Here is a 23,562-nt window from a genome sequence, read left to right as displayed (position 1 = left end):
CACAAGAAGGATCTTCTCCAAACCATTGGTTTAGGTTCTTGGGTGTGGGAAGAACATCATAGGTGGCTCTGATGATGAAGCTGATTTGGCTTCCTTCCATTTCCCAAAGATCCTTCCATGTGAGCCTTCGATGCTCCAGGTTTTCCCAGCTAGTCCACTGGCCCTGTTTGGACTGTGAAACTGCCTTTGCGCATCTTTCTGCCTCCTCTTCCTGCCGCACCTGAGCAACCACCAGCTTTCTCCTCTCGGTTGATGTTGCCTTGTGCCATGTGGGTCGACCTGTCCCAAGTCCAAACCCACCTCTTCCATGCTGCACCTGTCCTACGATGTCTCCATGCCTGAGAGCAGATTTTGCTTGCTGTACGGCCTCAGACGGGATCCATTTTCTCCCAGTTGCCAGTCTGGGAGCAGCCGCTCGGATCATCTCATCTGGGGACTCGGTCAGGGTCATATTCAGCCTCACTTTGGTGCATTTATACTCCTCTGTGAGGCTAGAGACAGGCAATTCCAGGGCACCGTGTCCATATAAGCCGATGTTGCTGAGGCAACGCGGGAGGCCAAGCCACTTCTTGATGTATGAACTGACTGTCCTCTCCAGCTTCTCGACTTTGGTCATGGGGATCTCGTAGACCGTCAAAGGCCACATCAGGCGGGGGAGCAGCCCAAACTGCAGGCACCATAGTTTCAACTTGCCAGGAAGCAAGGTCTTGTCTATGCTGACAAGGCCTTTGATGGTTTCTTCCCTCAGCTGATCACTCTGGTCTGAGTCTTTGAGGCTCGCGTTGTACCAGCGCCCTAAGCTCTTGACTGGCATTTCTGACACCAATGGAATGGGTGTCTCCTTGATGTGGAACCTCTGGTCCACGAGTTTTCCCTTGACGATGGATATGCTCCTGGATTTGCTGGGTTTGAACTTCATCCGTGCCCATGTAATGTTGGTCTGAAGCTTTCCCAGTAGATTTTTGGTGCATGCGATGGTTGAGGTCAAGGTGGTCATGTCGTCCATGTAGGCACGAATAGGAGGTAGACGCTGTCCGGATTGCAGACGTTCTCCTCCCACAACCCACTTGGAAGCTCGAATGATTACTTCCATTGCCATGGTGAAGGCTAGTGGGGAGATGGTACATCCAGCCATTATTCCCACTTCCAAAGATTGCCATGATGTTGTGTATTCTGTTGTTTGGATACAGAATTGCAGATCTCGGAAGTAGTTTCTCACCAGGTTTGTGATGGTACTTGGGATGTGGAAGAAGTCGAAGGCTGCCCAGATGAGAGAATGGGGGACGGATCCAAAAGCGTTGGCTAGGTCCAGGAATAAGACGTGCAGGTCTCTTCCTTCCCTTTTGGCGGATTGGATTTGGTGCCATATCATGCTTGTATGCTCCAAGCATCCTGAGAAACCAGGAATGCCGGCTTTCTGCACAGAAGTGTCAATCAAGTTGTTTTGCTTCAGGTATGCTGTCATCCTTTTAGCAACAATGCTAAAAAACACCTTCCCTTCGACATTCAACAGATTGATCTGCCGGAATTGATCGATGTTTGAGGCATCCTTCTCCTTGGGGATTACCACTCCCCCTGCTCTTCGCCATGCTTTTGGGATGGTTTGCTTCGCCCACGTCACCTTCATTTGCTTCCACAGATAGCGTAGGACGTCTGGGGAGTTTTTATACAGCCTGTATGGAACTCCATTTGGTCCTGGAGCTGAAGCTGCCCTTGCCTTCTTCACTGCTTCCTCGACCTCGCTCCACCTTGGGGGACAGTCGTCCAGCTGGTGTTCTGGTTGAGGAATTGGTGGCATGTCTGATGGTATCTCCCTCTGTTCGTATCTTTGGCTGTCTGTGTGAGTTGTTTTCAGGTGGTCCTCCAACTCTCTCTTTGGCACCTTAAGTGACCCGCTCTTTTCCTTTATGAAGAGACCTTTCACAAATCTGAAGGGATCCTTGTAGAAGGTTGTTCTCGCCCTTTCCTTCCTTTTGCGTTGAGCCCTGATGTTTTCAGCTCTCCGCAGTCTTCCCAGGCGTCCCTTCAGGTCCGTTTGCAGGAGGTCAATTCCCACTCTTTCCTCCGCTGAGGCTCTCTTCCACTGCTTCCTCAAGTCCCGTCTCTCTTTGACAAGGCGCTGGATTTGCTGCTGCCTTCTGGACTTGGGAGGGGTTGTTGGTGTCACGTCCTTCTTTCCGGTCTCTTTTGTTCCGAACCTTTCTGCTCCGTAGAAGTAGATCAGATCGCCCATTTTCTCCAATCTCTTCTCCACTGTTCCTTTGATTCCGTCCAGGATCTTGATCAGGTCTGCATCGATTGTTGCCCACTCTTTCTTGCTGCTGGACTTTGGCCACTTTACATGAGGTCTGTGGCCTTGGATGTTCTTCTCCAAAGCAGGTTGCAAGTGACTTGGTTCCAAGTTCTCTGATCTTGTGCTTGAATTACTTTCAGCCACTGGGGTACTGATGCTCGGTGGACTGTGGGGTAAATCCTGCCGCTGAGCTTCACTCGCCTGACTTGACCTTTCTCTCAGAAGATAGTGATCAATGCGAGGTCCCGGCCTCACTTTCTTCAAGCACTTCATCCGCCCTTGATGTATTTTTAGGCCTCTGATGGAGGTTACCTTGGACCAGCCACAGCTACATACTTGGAGCTCCTGTCCTTCAGCTGATGTTACTTGATTTGTGCTAATTATCTGGTTCGTCGTCGTGTTCATTCCAGGGTCAATTACCGTGTTATCAGCCGATGAGTCATCTTCCGCCCCCGCTCTCGCAGACTCTAGGGGTGTTTTTCTCTTTGGACTTTTCGTAGCAATGAGGGGTGGCCTTTGTGCACTTTTCAAGCGACGGAGCCTGCCATCATGGATAGCTAGTCCATGACAGCCCCGTTGGGGTCTTTCCTTCCTGTCAGCTGTCTTTCCAAGCCGTCACATGGTCTTTCCCTTGTCGTCAGCTGCACTTTCACAGCAGTCACTGGATTTATCCAGCTTTCCATTTGCGCTTATAGGACTAGATATTACAATCCCTTAGATAATCAGTACTTGTGTAACATTGTTGAGTGGGGTAGGGGTAAAAGCTTCCCTGGGGTCATCAGGTGGGCACCCTGCTTCACTAGTGTTTCGTTGATAAGCCCACGACACTTCCACAGGGCTCAACGGCGACACCCGGCGTCCCAGGTGTGCCCCCCTCAGCTTTTACCCCTCGATGGTCACTTTGCAGCCCAGTTGGGGTCCTTTCTCTTGTTCCATAGCCATCTGCTGCTTCGTTCGGCAGCCTCTGACATCGATTTGACGGCTTTTCGGAAGGCCTGTCCTCTCACTCCCATTCCCTTAAGAAGCTTGGTTGTGGACGTGGCAACGAATCCTCTAGACCCGACCTCAACCGGAAGCACCTGGGCACGCCAGCCACGTTGTTCTGCTTCGGCTGCTATGTCAGTGTACTTTAGTCGTTTGCGTTCATATGCTTCACCAACTGCAGCTTCCCATGGTACAGTTAGTTCTACAATGAACACAGACTTCTGGGAGGTTGACCACAAGACCAGGTCCGGCCTGAGGTTAGTTGTAATGATCTCAGGCGGAAAGATGAGTCTCTGGTCTAAGTCAACCTGCATTCTCCAGTCCCGGGCAGTGTCTAGGAGGGTTGCTGCCGCTCTTGCAGGTGTCTTTGCTGGGAGTTGTCCTGCTCTTACAAAAGGGGTGGTGTTTGAGTGTCTAGGCATTGGGGGAGGGAGGGCATTGTGGGTAGTTCTCCTTCCTTCCAGGGTGATTGCCAGTTGTCTTAGGACCTGGTTGTGTCTCCAGGTATAGCGACCTTGGGACAAACTGGTTTTACAGCCGGTGAGGATGTGCCTCAGTGTTGCAGGGGTTTGGCAAAGCGCACAAGAAGGATCTTCTCCAAACCATTGGTTTAGGTTCTTGGGTGTGGGAAGAACATCATAGGTGGCTCTGATGATGAAGCTGATTTGGCTTCCTTCCATTTCCCAAAGATCCTTCCATGTGAGCCTTCGATGCTCCAGGTTTTCCCAGCTAGTCCACTGGCCCTGTTTGGACTGTGAAACTGCCTTTGCGCATCTTTCTGCCTCCTCTTCCTGCCGCACCTGAGCAACCACCAGCTTTCTCCTCTCGGTTGATGTTGCCTTGTGCCATGTGGGTCGACCTGTCCCAAGTCCAAACCCACCTCTTCCATGCTGCACCTGTCCTACGATGTCTCCATGCCTGAGAGCAGATTTTGCTTGCTGTACGGCCTCAGACGGGATCCATTTTCTCCCAGTTGCCAGTCTGGGAGCAGCCGCTCGGATCATCTCATCTGGGGACTCGGTCAGGGTCATATTCAGCCTCACTTTGGTGCATTTATACTCCTCTGTGAGGCTAGAGACAGGCAATTCCAGGGCACCGTGTCCATATAAGCCGATGTTGCTGAGGCAACGCGGGAGGCCAAGCCACTTCTTGATGTATGAACTGACTGTCCTCTCCAGCTTCTCGACTTTGGTCATGGGGATCTCGTAGACCGTCAAAGGCCACATCAGGCGGGGGAGCAGCCCAAACTGCAGGCACCATAGTTTCAACTTGCCAGGAAGCAAGGTCTTGTCTATGCTGACAAGGCCTTTGATGGTTTCTTCCCTCAGCTGATCACTCTGGTCTGAGTCTTTGAGGCTCGCGTTGTACCAGCGCCCTAAGCTCTTGACTGGCATTTCTGACACCAATGGAATGGGTGTCTCCTTGATGTGGAACCTCTGGTCCACGAGTTTTCCCTTGACGATGGATATGCTCCTGGATTTGCTGGGTTTGAACTTCATCCGTGCCCATGTAATGTTGGTCTGAAGCTTTCCCAGTAGATTTTTGGTGCATTATACAGTAATACAGTAATGTTCTAATCAATGTGGAAAGCAAAACATTGGACATATTATCAGTTTTAAATGTCATGTTGTATTTGATGGGGAGGGTTAGGGGTGTCAAGATAACACTAATTTCACGATACATACATGATGTTGGGCATATGATATCGATATGATACATTATTAATGTTATTTTCTCATGTATCATCAACATTGGCCATCATCTTTAGTTTAAAATAACAATTATAAAGCACTTTAAAAAACAATTACAAAGTGCTTTGTACACACAAATAAATACATCTGTGCAAGCTTAAAGGACAACTTTGTTTTTTTTACAACCAAGGTTTATATTTTAGCTTGTAATTAAAGTAAATAAAAGATGTGTGTTGTTTTATTTTCATGTACTGCTTTCTATATAGTTTTAGCAATTTTCGCGATATTTTTTACAGTGGGTGGGGGCATTCTGTCCGGTGGCTAAATATGCCTTTTTTACACAATAAAAAAGGTCCTGTGGTCTTTGATGGCCAAATGTGAGTTATTGGGGGCTAGAAGAGCTACTGTAAATAATAATAAAGAAAACGCAGGGTTATTGTGTAAAAAAAAAGGCATATTTAGCTACCGGACAGAATGCCCCCGCCACTGTAAAAAAAAATGCAAAAATTGCTAAAACTATAGAAAGCAGTAAATTAAAAAAATCAACACTCATCATTTATTTACTTTAATTACAATCTAAAACATAAACCTTGGTTGTAAAAAAAACAAAGTTGTCCTTCAAGGGAGAAGTGAAGTTCTCACTAACTATAAACCCATTGTTTCAGAGGACAGATAGACACTAATATAACAAATATAATTACTATAAATTCCACAAATATTTTTGTCATCTGGACTTTACGAACCAAATGCAGCCTAGTTATTTCCAACAGCTCCAACAAAAATCTATAATACCAGATACAGTATAATACCATGTAAACAATCTTAGATTAGATGTAGGCCTATTTGAGAGTGCAGACTGGCATAACTGCTTTGACGCATGTCACATTAACGAGCGTCAACGAGCATCTGCTGACAAACAACACCTCCCCTCTGCAGTGTTTGAAACTGAAAGTGACTGGAGTCTGTTTCATTTCTCTACAAAATATCTTGAATATGATGGAAGACATGATTAATAATTACTGTGATTATGATAAGCTTTACATTTTGTGTCATACACCATACAGTAAGAACTCCTATAACTTTCACCGGCAAAAAAAATAAAGAAAAATAATTTAAAAATATTACGATACAGTATGACATCTTGACAATACCTATCGTCACGTTTTAATACCACGATAGGCTATATAGTGGGACAATATATCGAGACACTCCTATAGGCGGGGAGGGTTAATCATTTTTTTTAATCACTTGGGGAGCGAGGGTCATTGATTTTTTTTTTTTTTAGTCAAAGGGAGGGTCATGGCATTTGAGAGCAGGGCACATACATTTTCTCCAGGGGTACCCTTCTTTAAAAATTGACCTGTACCTAAGTAGTAGAGGTTTGGTGTAAGTTCTCAACCAGTGGTCCGGGGGGTACCAGCAGGGGGTCCCCAGCGAAATCGTTTTGACCACTTAGCTTTGCCTATTTAAAAATAGCAGATCTACAAGCTCATAGCACGGCACCGAGTGCCACGCTATGAGCTTGTAGATCTGCTATTTTTGAGAAATCTTTAAAATGTGTGCATATCTTTGACTATATATATTTTTAAGCGAACATTTTTAATTCAAATCTTTGCTTTTGGGGGGTCCCTCGCACAAACATTTTCAGGTGGGGGTCCGTGGCCAAATATATATATCAATGTAGGGGTCCTTGGCATGAAAAAGGTTGAGAACCACTGGTATAGACGCCTTAACAGACGACGTCACACTGATACGAAACAGTATGCGCGCGCAGGTCGGCAGCAAAAGAACCCCACCGCTCATAAGATGCAATGTAAAAGTGGTCACAGTCTCACGTGTAAAAATGCATCCCATCAAACTTTCAGATGCTGTTTTTCTCCCAGTGTGGAGGAAGAATGCTTAGGATTTTTACTGTGATCTCTCGCTCTTGAAATATATAATCCTTGGTTTCTGTTGTGTGTAAACAATAATAACAATTCAAAGCAGTTGTCCTCAAAACTCCACCTCCAGTGGCTGTCATAAGAACGGAGGGAGCGCTCTATGATCATGGCACCAGAACCTGCTTGGCTCGCGCAGCTGCAGCCCGTCAAGACTAATTTATGCTCCGTCCCGCGAAGGTGTCGCGCGCAGAGAACGGCCGAGAATAGCAGATCTCCAAGCTCACAGCGGTCGCAACCGTGACGCGGTTGTGAGCTTGTATGTCAGCGGTTCTCGGTGCGCAATACCGTTACGCGATGAAGTATATGTGTCGCCAGGGCGGGAGCGTACTCAAGTTCCCTCAACCCTATGTTCCCTCAGTCCTATGTTCCCTCAGCCCTATGTTCCCTCATCCCTATGTTCCCTCAGCCCTATGTTCCCTCATCCCAAATTAGACCCTATGTTCCCTCAGCCCTATGTTCCCTCATCCCAAAATAGACCCTATGTTCCCTCAGCCCTATGTTCCCTCAGCCCTATGTTCCTTCAGCCTTATGTTCCATCAGCCCATGTAATATTCTAATGTTTTGTCTTGTCTGTCTTGTCTTGTCTTGTCTTGTCTGTCTGTCTGTCAGTATCATGTCAGTATCATGGTCAGTATCATGTCAGTAATGATACTGACATGATAATGACCATGATACTGACCATGAGGTCAGTATCATGGTCAGTATCATGGTCAGTATCATGTCAGTATCATGTCAGTATCATGTCAGTATCATGGTCAGTATCATGGTCAGTATCATGTCAGTATCATGTCAGTGTCATGTCAGTATCATGTCAGTATCTGGTCAGTATCATGGTCAGTATCATGGTCAGTATCATGGTCAGCATCATGTCAGTATCATGTCAGTATCATGTCAGTATCATGTCAGTATCATGGTCAGTATCATGTCGGTATCATGGTCAGTATCATGGTCAGTATCATGTCAGTATCATGTCAGTATCATGTCAGTATCATGGTCAGTATCATGGTCAGTATCATGGTCAGTATCATGTCAGTATCATGTCAGTATCATGGTCAGTATTATGTCAGTATCATGGTCAGTATCATGGTCAGTATCATGTCAGTATTATGTCAATATCAGGAGTGGTTATTTGCTTCAGTCATCAAAACGATTTCTTTAAGTTTAGGTTTGTAATGGATAAAATAAAATAATTTACCCATAATTTTCCTATGACTGATAAAAGTATTAAACTCCCTTTTTCGTATTCATTTGACTGTATAATGTTCATGTCTGTATATCAGAACTTTGTTTGTACTCTTTTAAATCCCCCTTTATTTTTATTTTTCTTATAATAAGCTAAGTTTTACATAGCTTATTATACCTTTAAACTCATTTTTTTGGTAATATAGTTGTTTTGGATATCTACAAAAGCTCTATATTAGTATAGACATGTATCATTATTATTATTACTATTTTACTTTATTAGCTGTGATAAAAGTTCAATAGTTCACTGCAATGATCAGTAATTCTTTGCAGCTGTTGTTATAGGTACCTATAGGTTTCACAGCTGTTTGAATTTGAATTGATGAGAAATTATCAATATAATTTAAACATCAGTCAGTTTCACAGCTGTCTGAATTTGAATTGATGATAGAAACTATACATATACCAGGTCAAAGCAATTAAGTTTGACCAATCATGTTGCCCAAGCATGTTGCCCAAGCATCATGGTCAGCATCATGGTCAGTATCATGGTCAGTAGCATGGTCAGCATCATGGTCAGTCATGGTCATGGTCATCATGGTCAAGTTTTCCTTGTGACATAATGTACACGCCCCAGGGGGTCCCCGGTCCACCTCCATGCCCAGGGACGGTGGCTCCCGAGGCGGGTAAGGGCGGCCGGCGGGGGTCCCCGGTCGTGGGTCTGGAAAAGGGACAAAGTCCTGCTGTGGAAAAAGAGCAGTTCCACAAGCGTGGATAGGCCTGTGGTGGCCGCGGGGCGCAATACCGGCCGTGTCCACAAGGCGGCGCCTAACCCCAGTCCATGGTCCCCCCCAGGGGTCCCCGGCCCACCTCCGCGCCCAGGGACGGTGGCTCCCGTTGCGGGTAGAGCAACCGAGTGTGAACCCGGCAGTCTGCCGGGAGGCCCAGGGCTCCTGGCCTCTCCCCTGCTGGAAGGGGGAAGCCAGGGAGAAGTGCCGACTCGTGCCATAAGATAGCTAGGGATCATGCCCAGGAAGAGGCACCTTCTAGTTCCTGGGGTAGCGACGGGGCGGCGAAGACCCCCAAAATAACGGTTCTTTGAAAAATTTCAATTTTTTTTTTCTAAGTGTCCGCATGGGCTCCAGAGGTCCCCGGGGACCCCCTGGAGGACCCCCGGCCTAAAATGGCAACTTTTTTCGGCTTGTCGATCTGCGCTTTTTCGGGCTAAAACGGCCCGTACCTCCCGGTCCGTGGGTCGCCCGGGGCCGGCGGAGGGCTCGTTGGATCCGGGCCGGCGGTGCGCACGCGTCGGTGCCCCCCCCCCGGGCCCCTGGGTGGCTGCCCGGGCAAACGGTGGCCGAAAAACCCGAAAAAATCTCCGGAAGGCTCAGGAGCTTTAGGGCTCGCTGCCTCTCCCATGCGTGAAATTTGGCTTGGGGGGGAAAGTGGCCACTTGTGCCATAGGGGCGTAATATTGTTCCATAACAACATTTGACCAAACCCCGCCCTGCCGTCCTGCGATTGGCTGAATACAAAAACGAGAAAACAAGGACTCCACCCCCAGAGGGAACGGTGGGGGCATTTACAGTCTAATACATTGGTTCTCAAAGTGGGGGTTCCAGGGGGTCCCCAGCTAAATGATGGACAGGAACCAAATGGACCCTTATGGTTCTGTAACTCTGAGAGTGTACAAACGGGTCCATTTGGTTCCATTTGTACACTCTCAGAGTTAAATTAACATTGATTTTACAATATGAATTGGGGTCCCAGAGGTATAAATGCCATTAAATGGGGGTCCGTAGCCTAATGCATGTTAAACTGGGCGTCCTTGAAATTAAAATGGTTGAGAATCACTGCTAGAGAGCCATAAAAACCTTCTCTTATTGGGGTCCCTGGCTTATCTTTTCAAATGGGGGTCCGTGGGGTAATAAGCGTCTATTTGGGGGTCCTTGACATGAAAAAGTTTGAGAACCACTGGTCTAATACAGACCAAAACCCTAGTATTGCAACAGGATTCGTGGCGTACCTCACTAGGCGTTAGGCTGCTGACCCTCAGGCTCGAGTTCGACTCCTGCCGGAGGCACGTTTTTTCCAACAACTGCAGACAACTTTTTTTTGGCTAATAAAGTATAGTTTTGGACCGGACTGCGACGGAGGGGCGCAGTCTCAAGCGAACTTGAGCCACGAGAGGCACCACCTCGCGCGAGTTGCCGTGCCGAACGTTGCGAAGTTCGCTTTGAGCCTACTCAGCCCCGTCCGAGTTATGTACCGATAGGCACAGAATAGTAAATGATGTTGTGGGGACTGCGTTTGCCCCAACTGTCACTCAAAGTGACCACTGGCCAATCACAGCGCGACTTTTCGGGTCTGGGGCGGGTCTTGGTAGAATGTTGTTACGGATCACTATCACGCGCCATAGGGTAGCTAGAGACCATGGCCGGACATGGTGCGCCATATTCGGGGGCATCCCCGTGCCTCGCAGGGCCATGGATCCTGGGGGTTGCAGCCTGAAGTGTTGCAGCCTCAGGTTGCCCTGGCTCTCCCCTGGTGGAGAGGGGGAAGCTACGGACAAGGGCCGACTGGTGCCATAGGATAGCTAGGGCGACGGAGCCTCGCCCGACGTGAGGCTCCGTCTGTGGATCTCCGCGTTGTACCTCCCTGTCCCCTCCCCGTGGCCCAGGAGGCGTCCCGCTCATCCCTGCCTCCCTCCTGTGAAAAAGTCTCCCGGTCGGGACGCCCACTCGCTCTAGAACGTACCTGTGGAGCTTGGCCGTGGGGAGCTTGGCCGCCGGGAGCTCCCGCCGCCCCTCTCACGGGGGGCCTTGGCGGTCTCCGCGGACCGGCAACCCCACGGTGCGCGCCTCACCTGGGCACTCTGTCTCCGTGGCTGAACAGGAGGCCTACCTGGTTGATCCTGCCAGTAGCATATGCTTGTCTTTAAGGGCGCTGCAGACTCGTCTGAGTTGGGCGTGCAGTCACTGCCAAGTGACCACGCCGGGACAGTAACTGATATGGGTGTAGACAACATAGGTGGCGCACGCAGGAGTTGAGTAAACCAAAGTTCCCGATTGTAGACCCACAAGGCAAGTTACCTTGATGGGGTTGGGGCGGGGGAACTTGACATGAACCTGCGAGCAGCTACGTATCTATGTGGGTTGTGCCCGGCGCCGCGGTTGTCCCGCAACTCAGCAGTGGCTGCACCCGAGTTAATCGAACGAGATTCCCACTGTCCCTACCAGCTACCTAGCGAAACCATAGCCAAGAGAAATGAAATCAGCTCAGACCATAGAGGAAATAAGACAATCTTCAGCGAGGAAACAAGACCCTGCTAATGGGCGTGATAACTATTGCGGCACCGCTTGTACCACCAGGTACCTGCGGTCTATAGGCCGCGGGATCCCCCCCGACTTATCGCCCGCCGAGGGGTGCTTAAGCGTGGGTACGCGGGACCGGCCGGTGAGCCGGGCCCGACGCGCTAAGTTCAGAACAGTCCCAGGGGCGACTATTCTGGTTTGTACCACCAGGTCCCCGCGGTGCTTGGGCCGCGGTCTGTCACTTCACTTAACGCCCGCTAAGGGGTGCTTAAGAGTGGGTCCATGGGACCGCCTGGAGAGCCGGGTGTCCCCCGGAGGCAAGGGTCCCCCCTGACTGGAGCGAGTACCCAGGTTCGGGGCTCCCTGGGCCGGGTCGAGGCCTCCCCGGGGGTCCCCGGGGGTCCCTGGCTGGAGAGGCCTGACCCGACCGACAGACCGGTCGGGTTAAGCCGCCGGAGCCAGGGACCCCTAGGGGTCCCCGGTCCACCTCCGCGCCCAGGGACGGCTGTCGGACGGTGGGCTTTCGGAGCAGCGGGCCGTCGGAGCTGCACCACGTAGCCACAATTTAATGTTCATCATCATCGGTGTAAAGAAAAGTTTATGAAGTCTTATAACTTATAACTTACTAATAATATATCTATATATAGTCTTATACCTTTGGGGATACCTTGGGGAGCCCGGGGGAACCCAACAGGTGACCCCAACAGCACATTATGGAAGGGCCATATGTGACGCTGAAGGAACATAGGGCTGAGGGAAGATAGGGTCTAATTTGGGATGAGGGAACATAGGGCTGAGGGAACATAGGGTCTAATTTGGGATGAGGGAACATAGGGCTGAGGGAACATAGGGTCTAATTTGGGATGAGGGAACATAGGGTTGAGGGAACATAGGGCTGAGGGAACATAGGGACTAATTTGGATAAAATAAAATTGTTAGGGATTGAGGGAACATAGGGCTGAGGGAACATAGGGCTGAGGGAACATAGGCATGACCCCGCCAGGGCGCACCCCACTAGCCTACACACAGAGGAGGTTGAATGAACTGAAACAAGCTCACCCCAAAACAGCAGGTTTGGGGATCTGTTGGGAATTGATTACATGAAACAGTCACCTGTGCGTCCAGTCCCAATGTTTGTAAACAAATAATTGGTCTATAGAGCACTGCAGAGGGCAGGTGTGCCTGTCTGTGTCCAGCTGACGCTCGTTAACGCTCGTTAATGTTACATGGATCAAGGCCATTATGTTTCTGCGCTGTATAATAGGCCTACATACATCTAATCTATAGCATCAAAAACATAGATTCTTTACAAGCGACCCTCTCTGGCTTATACTGTATATACAGTATATTTTGTTAATAACTAATATTGTTAATAACTAAGCTACACTTGGTTGGTAAAGTCCAGATGACAAGATTTTGTTATTAGTGTCTATATGTCCTCTGAAACGAAGGGGTTTATAGTGAGAACTTACTTAAGCTTGTATAACCTAATAGTATTTATGTTTGTGTGTAAAACACCTTTTTATGTGCTTTATAAATAAAGCACTTTGAAACTGAAGATGATGGCCAATGTTGATGTTAATTTAAAAGTGTCCCGCATTGTCCTGCAAAACAGGTTCATCTGTCCCTCAATGGGCTTGTTTGGAGGTGGTCACCCTAGAATGATGACTTTAAGATTTCTAGCAGTCAATTTGACATCTCAAAAACCTATAAAGTTCTTTCTTATGACGTTTGTATTCATAATGGTGTCCTAGAACAAATTTAGCTTGGTTGAAGTTGCCATTTGGGTAATTTGCATACCGGTAATTGCATACCGGCCACTGAGCGCCAAGCGGTTCTATAAATATAATTATAGAACCGCTTGTCCTATAATTATATTTAACATCTATTTGTTTTTTGGTTTTTTGTCCAGGTAGGCTACTGGTATGTGGACTATGTGGTCGTTGGTCTGAGTTTGTTCCCCCTCCCGCTTCAAAAATTGCATCTCCGTCCTGGAAACAAACAACTCACCGTATAAACATGACCCACGTGTGTCTGTGTAAAACGCATGACCCCTCAGCAGTGGTGTAAAGTAACTAAGTACATTAAAGGCAGGTACACACTGCAGGATATTTGGTCCGATTATGCTGTCCGCAACCTTTTTTGGCGCTCGCCGACAAAACCTCCCGATCTGACGCAGATCGGCCTTTGATCGGCGAGACAATGCTCGCTGTGTGGGAAAGGCTCAGCGAGACGATCTGGCCGCGATCATCCGCTCTGCGATGGCTTTGCGACCGTTTTCAAATTTCTATCTGGTTAGATATTCGGCCCTGTCGCAGACAGGAGATCAGACAGTATCAAACAGTATGAAAGGGTCTGCAATGAGATCCATGCTACAGCCAATGATAGCACATTACAGCAGCCACTGTGGCTAGGAGAGGATCACTGACTGGACCTGACCAAACAACAACAAACAGACCCTCCCCCGCAATATTACCGTCCTAGTCCTGTTTTAAGTTAAACATTATAAGTTAAAAACATACATACTGTACTCAGGATAAATGATTTATCCTGAGTACAGTATGTATGTTTTTAACTGTTTACAATGAGAGTGTCATGTAGCTCACAGCACAGAAACAGCTCTGGTCAGGGTCACTAATGACCTTTTGATGGCGGCTGATGCTGGCTCCCCCTCCCTCCTCATCCTCCTGGACCTCTCGGCGGCCTTCGATACAGTAGACCACAACATCCTCCTCAACCGTCTTCACTACACCATAGGACTTTCCGACTCTGCACTAAATTGGTTCACCTCCTACCTCACAGACAGAACCGAGCGTGTCTCCCTGGGAGATGCAAGCTCCCGGACACAGCCTGTCACCTGTGGCGTCCCCCAAGGTTCTGTTCTCGGCCCCACCCTCTTCACACTCTGCATACTCCCCCTTGGTCGTGTCATCAGCCGGCATGGGATTTCCTACCACTGCTACGCTGATGACACCCAACTCTACATCAGGACCAACCCAACCCACTCTGCCTCCCTGCCGTCACCATCATCCACACTAACCACCTGCCTTGAGGAGATAAAGGCGTAGATGACTCAAAATTTCCTACAGCTAAACAGTTCAAAAACAGAGGCCATTCTAATCGGCACCCCACACCAGGTCAAATCATCCCCAATAATTAGCATCACTTTCTCCAGCCAGATCCTCTCCCTCTCACCTGTAGTCACCAACCTCGGTGTTAAAATGGACCCCCACCTGACTTTCGATTCCCATATCAAACACCTCTGCAAAACCTAATTTTTCCACCTCCGAAATATAGCCAGACTCCGCCCCACACTCACCCTGCCAGATGCCAAAAAACTAGTTCACGCCTTTGTCTCCTCAAGGCTTGACTACTGTAACGCACTTCTCATCGGGATCCCTAGCAAGAGCATCCAGAAGCTCCAGTACATCCAGAACAGTGCTGCTAGGATCCTGATGAGAGTGCGGAAATACGAACACATTACACCCATCCTCCATTCACTACACTGGCTTCCCATCTCCGTCAGGATCGAGTACAAGGTCTCCCTCCTCACCCATCAGTGCATCTACAGCAATGCCCCCTCCTACCTAAAGGAACTCCTCAAACCCCCGAACTCCACCCGCTCCACCCGCTCACTCCGCTCCAGAACCTCAAACGCACTCGAGCCCCGCACAACAAACCCCCGCACCACACCATGGGGGATCGGGCCTTCTGCTCAGCAGCTCCTCGACTGTGGAATGCTCTCCCAGACCATCTGAGAGCACCACAGTCCATTGACACTTTTAAAAGGGGCCTAAAAACCTTCCTTTTTAACAAGGCATTTGCCTAGATAGAGATGTAGTTGTTTTATTCTCTTTTATTCATTTCACTGTCTTTTATCATTGTTGTCTTCTTCTTTCTTTTTTGTTTTGTTTTTAAACCTGTAGCACTTTGAGATTTGTTTCAAATATAAAGTGCGTTACAAATAAAATGTATTATTATTATTATTATTATTATTATTATTATTATGTATTTATACTGTGCTGCTGAAGGTCTATGTTGTTCTGGACTGTTTGTTCTTACCTTCTTGCCGAGAGTTGAAATATTTTCAACCTTTTCAGACTTTTGGTGAAAACGCACATGTATATCAATATGTATATAAACCTATAGGTTACACACATATTTCAGTATTTATAAACCTAGGTTACAAAGTGCTTCATTAGGAGATTCTAAACATTAGACACATTACATCATCAGTGTTGCCATGTCCGCTTATTATAAGCGACTTTGAAAATTCAAAGCGTGGCAATAACAGCGTCAGGACGTCGTGACGCTGGCTGCAGACCGCCGCAGACTCTTCTAAAATGCTAGTCCGCCGGACATTTCGGTGAGCGAGACATCTCCGGCGTGAGGAGGGCGTGAGGAGGGGCCCGCTCTGTCCAGGCCGGCCTGACGTCGGTTGCAACGCCGATCTGCTAGCTGGGACATGGGCAACTGGCGGCCCGGGGGCCTCTTGCGGCCCCCACCTTCACTTAATGCGGCCCGCAGGTTAATATCAGAATACTGATATATTATTGATTTCAGCTGTTACCATTCCAAACATGCAAACATGACCCGCTTTAATTACTTCAGTCTATATTAGTAGCTTAATGACTAGTATTAAAATGCTATTGTCTTTTTTTATGTCCAATGTATTTGTATTTAAGTTCATAAAGTTAACATAAGTATAACTAAATGCATTTGAAATTAAATCAAAATGTTACTTTTCAGTATTCCCATTCAAAAATAGCAAAAGATATACAAGCTCAAAACGCGTTGCGGTGCGATGTGTTTTAAGCTTGTAGATCTGCTATTTTTGCTACTTTTGTGTGACATAGAATGGCATTCATTTACGAAAAAAAAAATTTTACGTTGATAAGAGGTGTCTGCCCAACAGCATGTGCAATGTGGCCCTCTGGAGTGAGTGTGGAAATATAGTGGCCCTCTACATCATCAAAGTTGCATCACCCCTGTTCTAAAGTTGTTGCTTATTTGGGCCTGCTTCCTAAATGTTGTTTAAACCAGTGGTTCTCAAACATTTTCATGTTTCAAGGACCCCAAAATTAATATGTAATTGTCCACAGACCCCCATCTGGAAATCATTTTTTTTTGCCAGGGGACCCCAGAAGATTTGTTCAAAATACCCCCCCCCCCCCCCTGGTACCTGGTACCTGGTACCCCCCTCGCACCTTAACGTCCATTATCCATAGCATATCATGTACAGTATATATCTGTTGCTATGCTCACGCACCTTATCTTACCTCTTACCCCTTGCCCCCCTTGTTCTTCTTCTTCTTCCCTTTCTTTTTTTATGGAAATTACAAAAATGATGGAGCTGGCAAAAAAAAACACTGTTTTACACCTATAAAAAGTGACAATAAAGTCCTGGGGACTTGTTTCCATTGTGGTCCTATGTAGTCAGACGCCAGTAGCAGAAATGATTGTGAATATTGTGTGAGGACCTTTAATTTTTTTAAGTATAATTGTATAATTATTATTTAAAAAAAAAAAAAAATAGTACAAGAGATCCAAAACGCCTAATTATAGCTCTGCACACACGTCATGCGAAGTCCGGCCTCTCTGGCCTCTCCTCTCGTCTCCTCTCCTCCCTCCCGGCTTTGCTTTGCGGCCCTAACCTCTGCGGCCCTAACCTCTAGTCACATGTCCCAACCTCCCAACCTCGGTCATGTGATAAAGAGGTCAGACTTCCTGTATCTGGTTGCTATGGCAACCTGCCAGATCAGGCTGAGGGTCTGATAGGTGAATCAGAGAATCAATCAAACCGAGAGTCTGATCACTGATCGAGGTGGGGTAAGATGCCTAAAACATACACCAAAAAGTGTCTTTGGTGAATGTTTGGTGAATGGTCCCCTATCTATTAGGGATACTATAGGGTTCAAGTGTTTCATGTAAAAAAAAAAAAAAAAACTCCTATCACACAAAGATTTGGTGGCCCCCGCTGTAGTAACTCTGAGGACCCCCTAGTTGTCCAGAACACTCTGTTGAAGACCCATGGTCTAGTGCAGGGTTTCCCAAACTTTTTAGGTCGAGACCCAAAATAGAATTGATGTCTCCAATGGGGAACCAAACTAGAAAATAGCAGATCTACAAGCTCTAGAAATTAGAAGAATTTCATGATTTAGAAAAAAAAAAATCAAAGAAATCCCATGAATTAAAAAAATATATATAAGAAGTGGTGAAAATTGCAGATTCATGGCATTTCTTTGATTTTTTTTTAATTCATGAAATTCTCTTGGAAAATGTTTTTTTTTTTTTTTTACTTTTTTAAAGGCTTTTGAAATAATCATTTAAAAAACTTTTGTGACCCATAAAAATGCGTCTGCTATGAACTACTCCTATTAGAACACTGCACCTGGCTGCTGCTAGGCCTACCTTTAAGTCTCACCTCAGCATGTTTATATGTAAACATGTGCATTTGATACTAATGTTCTAAATGTCATAATAATCAGCCTTTATCTTTTGATTATTTCTATTTTTTTTCTATCTTGTGTTTTTTCGTTCTCTCCTGCTCATACTCAACCTCTATCCATTCCTGTGTAGTTCAGTTTTTAGTCACAAGGTGTCACTCTAGGCTCTTTCTCGAATCTTTCAGTTGAGCATCACCGCCTTCAATGCATTTTCATCACTGGTAACATTATCACTGGTGGAAAAAGAACTTGATTGATTGATTGATTGATTGATTGATTGATTGATTGATTGATGTACTTTATTTAGTAAGACATGAGAACAACTCAAATTTCTTACTTACAGTTTTTGTTTTGTTTTTTAAGTACAATTGTATAATTATTATTATTTTTTAAATTATTATTATTATATGTTTACTGTCAAACAACGGCTACGATTGTGAATGGGAACTTCAAACAATATAATGGTCTCCTTATTGAAACACAGCAAAAGGTTACACTTAATACAAACACACACACACACACACACACACACACACACACACACACACACACACACACACACACACACACACACACACACACACACACACACACACACACACACACACACACACACACACACACACACACACACACACACACACACACACACACACACAGCACCTGATGACTCATTTCCCAGAAAGCAAACTGTTGCTGCTGGGAAATGCCTGATTAGACTGCATATCGATGCTGTCGGGCAGAAACTTCATATCTCCATATTCCAACATTTTTTAATCTTTTTTTCATAAATTAACGCCCTACTTCCTCACACTACAGTGCAGTGCCACACAAACGTTTAAAAAAATCTGCAAGCTTGATGTGACGCGCACTTCTATAGATATGCTACTTTTAAATGTTCTTTTGAAAATTGAAAAGAAAAAAAGTGAAAGTGATTATGCCTGTATGTGGGGTATTTTGTATAGGTTTTAAGGGGAAGAGAGAGAGAGAAAACACCAACAATGTATCTACATATTTACTATCCGGAACCGGGTATTACCAGATATGAACCTGAGGTCAGGTGCGTGAGCATAAAAGCAGATACTGCACAAATGTATACTCTACATCAGTGGTTCTCAAACTTGTTCGTGTCAAGGACCCGCAAATTGACACTTATTAGCCCGTGGACCCCCATTTGAAAAGATATGCCAGGGATCCCCATAAGGCTCTAGTAGTGATTTTCAACCATTTTAATCTCAAGGACCCCCAGTTTGACATGCATTAGGCTACGGACCCTCATTTAATGGCATTTCCATCTCTGAGACCCCAATTTATATTGTAAAATCAATGTTAATTTAACTCTGAGAGTGTACAAATGGAACCAAATGGACCCGTTAGGCCTCCTTGCCTGGCTGCTGTTGACAGTGAAGCCCACCCCCCTGCCCTGACCCACTTTCACTTTGAGAAGTGACTCAAAGTGAAACTTACCAAGTCCCAGAAAGCAAACTGTTGCTGCTGGGAAATGCCTGATTAGACTGCATATCGATGCTGTCGGGCAGAAACTTCATTATCTCCATATTCCAAATTTTTTTAATCTTTTTTTCATAAATTAACGCCCTACTTCCTCAAACTACAGTGCAGTGCCACACAAACGTTTAAAAAAATCTGCAAGCTTGATGTGACGCGCACTTTTATAGATATGCTACTTTTAAATGTTCTTTTGAAAATGAAAAGTGAAAGTGATTATGCCTGTATGTGGGGTATTTTGTATAGGTTTTAAGGGGAAGAGAGAGAGAGAGAGAGAGAGAGAGAGAGAGAGAGAGAGAGAGAGAGAGAGAGAGAGAGAGAGAGAGAAAAAAAACACCAACAATGTATCTACATATTTACTATCCGGAACCGGGTATTACCAGATATGAACCTGAGGTCAGGTGCGTGAGCATAAAAGCAGATACTGCACAAATGTATACTCTACATCAGTGGTTCTCAAACTTGTTCGTGTCAAGGACCCGCAAATTGACACTTATTAGCCCGTGGACCCCCATTTGAAAAGATATGCCAGGGATCCCCATAAGGCTCTAGTAGTGATTTTCAACCATTTTAATTTCAAGGACCCCCAGTTTGACATGCATTAGGCTACGGACCCTCATTTAATGGCATTTCCATCTCTGAGACCCCAATTTATATTGTAAAAGCAATGTTAATTTAACTCTGAGAGTGTACAAATGGAACCAAATGGACCCGTTAGGCCTCCTTGCCTGGCTGCTGTTGACAGTGAAGCCCACCCCCCTGCCCTGACCCACTTTCACTTTGAGAAGTGACTCAAAGTGAAACTTACCAAGTCCATTTAAAAGCTTGACACTCTGCTGTGGAACAGTCTGTTCTACAACGCTCTATCACTGCAGGTTGGCTTCAGCTTTTTTTTTCCATCAGGCGAAAAACAGAAATGGGTGAGAGTTCTTGATTTTTATTTGAAATGCATACATGTACTACATTACCAATAAATGCTCCTAAAAAATAAACCTTACATCTGGTAGGCAAAGCTTCAGAATTTGACTCTATATTGCACTTCTCAACACATTGTCTTAGACAATATATTGTCTTAGAGAGGTAGCTTATCAGAATGCGGCCATTCCAAAAGTGTGCCGGTTACACATTTATATCTAATTGTGTAGGTTAACAGCATTATGCATATCTAATCAATAGCAGCAATATCACAGTCAAATTTGCAAGGAGTTGAGCATATAGGCCTATACATACTGTAGAAAGATAGTCAGTTCTTACTCTTTTTTTTTTCTTTTTTTTTTTTAACCATTAGTGCTTTAGTGCTCTGACAGCAACTGGGAAGAAGCTTTTGTTCAGCCTCGAGCCCTCAGCTGTATAAGGCATCTCAGTCGTTTCCCATTTTGCATCATCACAAACAGTTGGTTGCTAGGAGGATGTTTGTACAGTACTCATTAACTACACATCACCAACGTCTTCCCGCTGTTGATAAAGAGAGATGCTGGTGCCGTCGCCATGCCGTGTTTATTAACAAATTTAAACCGGGTTTATACTACAATACTAGTATCAGTGGAAGTACTTACATTGCTTTCTTTACTCAGGTAAAAGTATCAATACCGCAATGTAGAAATACTCTGTTGCAAGTAAAAGTCCGGTATTCAAAATTTACTTCAGTAAAAGTATAAAAGTATTGCCATCAAAATACTTTCCAAAGTAAAAGTACTCATTAGGCAGATTGTCCACTTTCAAATAATTGTAGTGGAGTAAAAAGTACAGCATTTGCTTCTGAGATGTAATGGAGTAGAAGTAAAAGTATTGAAAATTGTAAATACTCCAGTAAAGTAAAAAAAAAAAAGACTTCAGAATTGTACTTAAGTACAGTACTTGAGTAAATAAATATAGTTACTCTACACCAAGTCTGTCACTGTTACTGGTTGCAGAACTTATAATAATAAGCACACAAGGCGTAATTTTTGGGTAATAAAATATGTATTTGGAATGAACACAGACAGTAATTAATCGTCTGCAGACTGGCAAATTTTGCTCTAATTACAACACCCCCCCCCCCCTCTCTCTCTCTCTCTCTCTCTCTCTCTCTCACCCACTCTCTACACTAGGTTGGAGACATGGAGAAATCACCAAGGTTAAAATTGATGATTTCAAAGGTACGTTTGTGGACAATAACAAACATTTACTTGAGTACTGTACTTAAGTACATTTTTAGAGCCTATGACTTTAACTCTGCCACTTTTCAAATGGAAATATTGTACTTATAAGGAGCATTACTGAGGACCAATTTTAGGAAGATAAGGTTTAAAATTGGTGAAATGCTCCTTTACGTAGGCCTACTACTGTATTTGAGTACATGTGCTTTTCAATCTCTCTCAAAGGTGTCGCTCATTCACGTAAAATGGCTGCGGATGATCTGCCTGCTGTGAACAAATACAAGTCCATCATCATCAGAGTGGGACGAGACAAGGGTGTTGATCCAGCTGTCATCGCTGGCATCATCTCCAGAGAGTCCAGTGGTGGGGAAACAATCAAACATACTAACCCGGTCGGCTGGGGAGACAACTATAATGGCTTTGGACTGATGCAGGTGATTAGTAGTAGTGTTTGTTGGGATCCGTTAGGATAGAGGATATGCGTGTGACGTCATCATCAGACCCGGAAGTTATGCAGGAATGCCTACTGAGTGTCAAAAAAATACTTTCTGGCCTTGACAGCCCATGCATCCAAACAGAAAAGTCATATCTGATTGCATTAAACAACATTAAACAATGTTAAACTCATTTTGTTGCTTTGCCACTCGATTTGCCACTCGATGTGCCATTCACTTTAAGCATGTGCATATCCTCTATTATAACCATCGCCTCTTAACGATCCGATTCCTTAATGGTTCCCTTTAACCATTCCTATGAGTTCCAAATGAACCCTTAAAGGTCTGTAACTCTGAGAGGGTACAAATGGAACCAAATAGACTCTTGAAATGAAACAGTTTGAGAACCGCCAGGATTGTAATTTTCAGTGGTGGAAAAAGTACTCAAATGTTTTATTTAAGTAAAAGTATCAATACTGCAATGTAGAGGTAATCTGTTAGTTAGTAAAGTTAAAGTCCTCAAAATAAATTAAAAAATGACTTGCGTAAAAGTGCAGAAGTATTGGTATCAAAATGTACTTAAAGTACCAAAAGTATAAGTACTAAAATGTTTGAAAATAGCAGATCTACAAACTACAAGATACTAGCTTACAATGCGTTGCGGACGGGGTGTGAACTTTAAGATCAGCAATTTTCAAATAGCCTATAGGTATAAAATAGGGCTTAAGGGGTTAATGTATGTTTTATAATGAATTTAAGAATGAATGTTTTTTTTTCAGAATGCTGTAATCATTTATAAATGCAAAGTAATGAATTTAAGAATGAATGTTTTTTTTTGAGAATGCTGTAATCATTTATAAATGCAAAGTAACTAGTAACTAAAGTTTTCAAATAATTGTTGTGAAGTAAAAGTACAATATTTGCCTCTGAGATATGGAGTAAAAGTAAAAGTATAGACAATTGGAAATACTCCAGTAAAGTAAAAGTACCTCAAATTTGTATTTAAGTACAGTACTTGAGTACATGTACTTAGTTACATTACACCACTGGTCAGAGCTGCTACACAATTAGTAATTGTGTAGCAGCTCTGACAGTGTGATAAAACCCGGTTCCGTAAACAGTTCCAAATCTGATGGAACAGATTCCGGTTCCTCAATGTTGGATCTGGTTCCTCCGTTTCCGGATCCCAACCTTAATTATAGGGTTGGGAATTATAAGGTCCACTCAAAATCCCCCGTCCTTGGTTCTGGTGACTGATATCGTCCCTTCAGGGCCGGCCTCTGCCATAAGCAACATAAGCGGTCGCTTAGGGCCACAACCACTAGGGGGCCAAAAAAAATAAAACATTTTTTTTTTTTTTTTTACTTTTATATTGTAATTATGTCATGTATCTCCTATCCAACAACTTATTTTAGTATGCAATAAAAAATGACAATGATTTTATAATGGGGGCGTCCCTGCATCCGACCCTGCGTCCCTGCGTCCCTTTAATACATGAGTGGTCAACGTTTCCATCAATCAGATCTTCGTCAGGACATTCACTCCAAGACAAATATTATACTAATGACTCCACTACAATTCTAGGAAGGCAAAATAACAGATCTACAAGCTCACAAGTCACAATGTGACCCGTT

General features: G+C 45.0%; 1 protein-coding gene across 1 annotated transcript in view; it reads left to right on the top strand.

Annotated features, from left to right (window-relative positions):
• The first annotated feature begins 20,193 nt into the window (after positions 1-20,193).
• LOC311037391 (lysozyme g-like) overlaps positions 20,194-23,562 on the top strand; it is a 5,003-nt gene continuing 1,634 nt past the window's right edge. Inside the window, exons 1-3 of the mRNA XM_084046529.1 lie at positions 20,194-20,276; positions 21,447-21,494; positions 21,720-21,928. Coding sequence (XP_083902655.1) covers positions 20,273-20,276; positions 21,447-21,494; positions 21,720-21,928 — 261 coding nt within the window. The 5' untranslated portion in view covers positions 20,194-20,272. The remainder of the gene's footprint in view (positions 20,277-21,446; positions 21,495-21,719; positions 21,929-23,562) is intronic.

Source organism: Gymnoscopelus microlampas (genome assembly GCF_963454915.1).
Source record: "Gymnoscopelus microlampas genome assembly, chromosome: 21".
Lineage (NCBI taxonomy): Eukaryota > Metazoa > Chordata > Actinopteri > Myctophiformes > Myctophidae > Gymnoscopelus > Gymnoscopelus microlampas.
The sequence above is the reverse complement of the archived record's forward strand: the minus strand, read 5'-3'. Positions and strand labels throughout refer to the sequence as shown.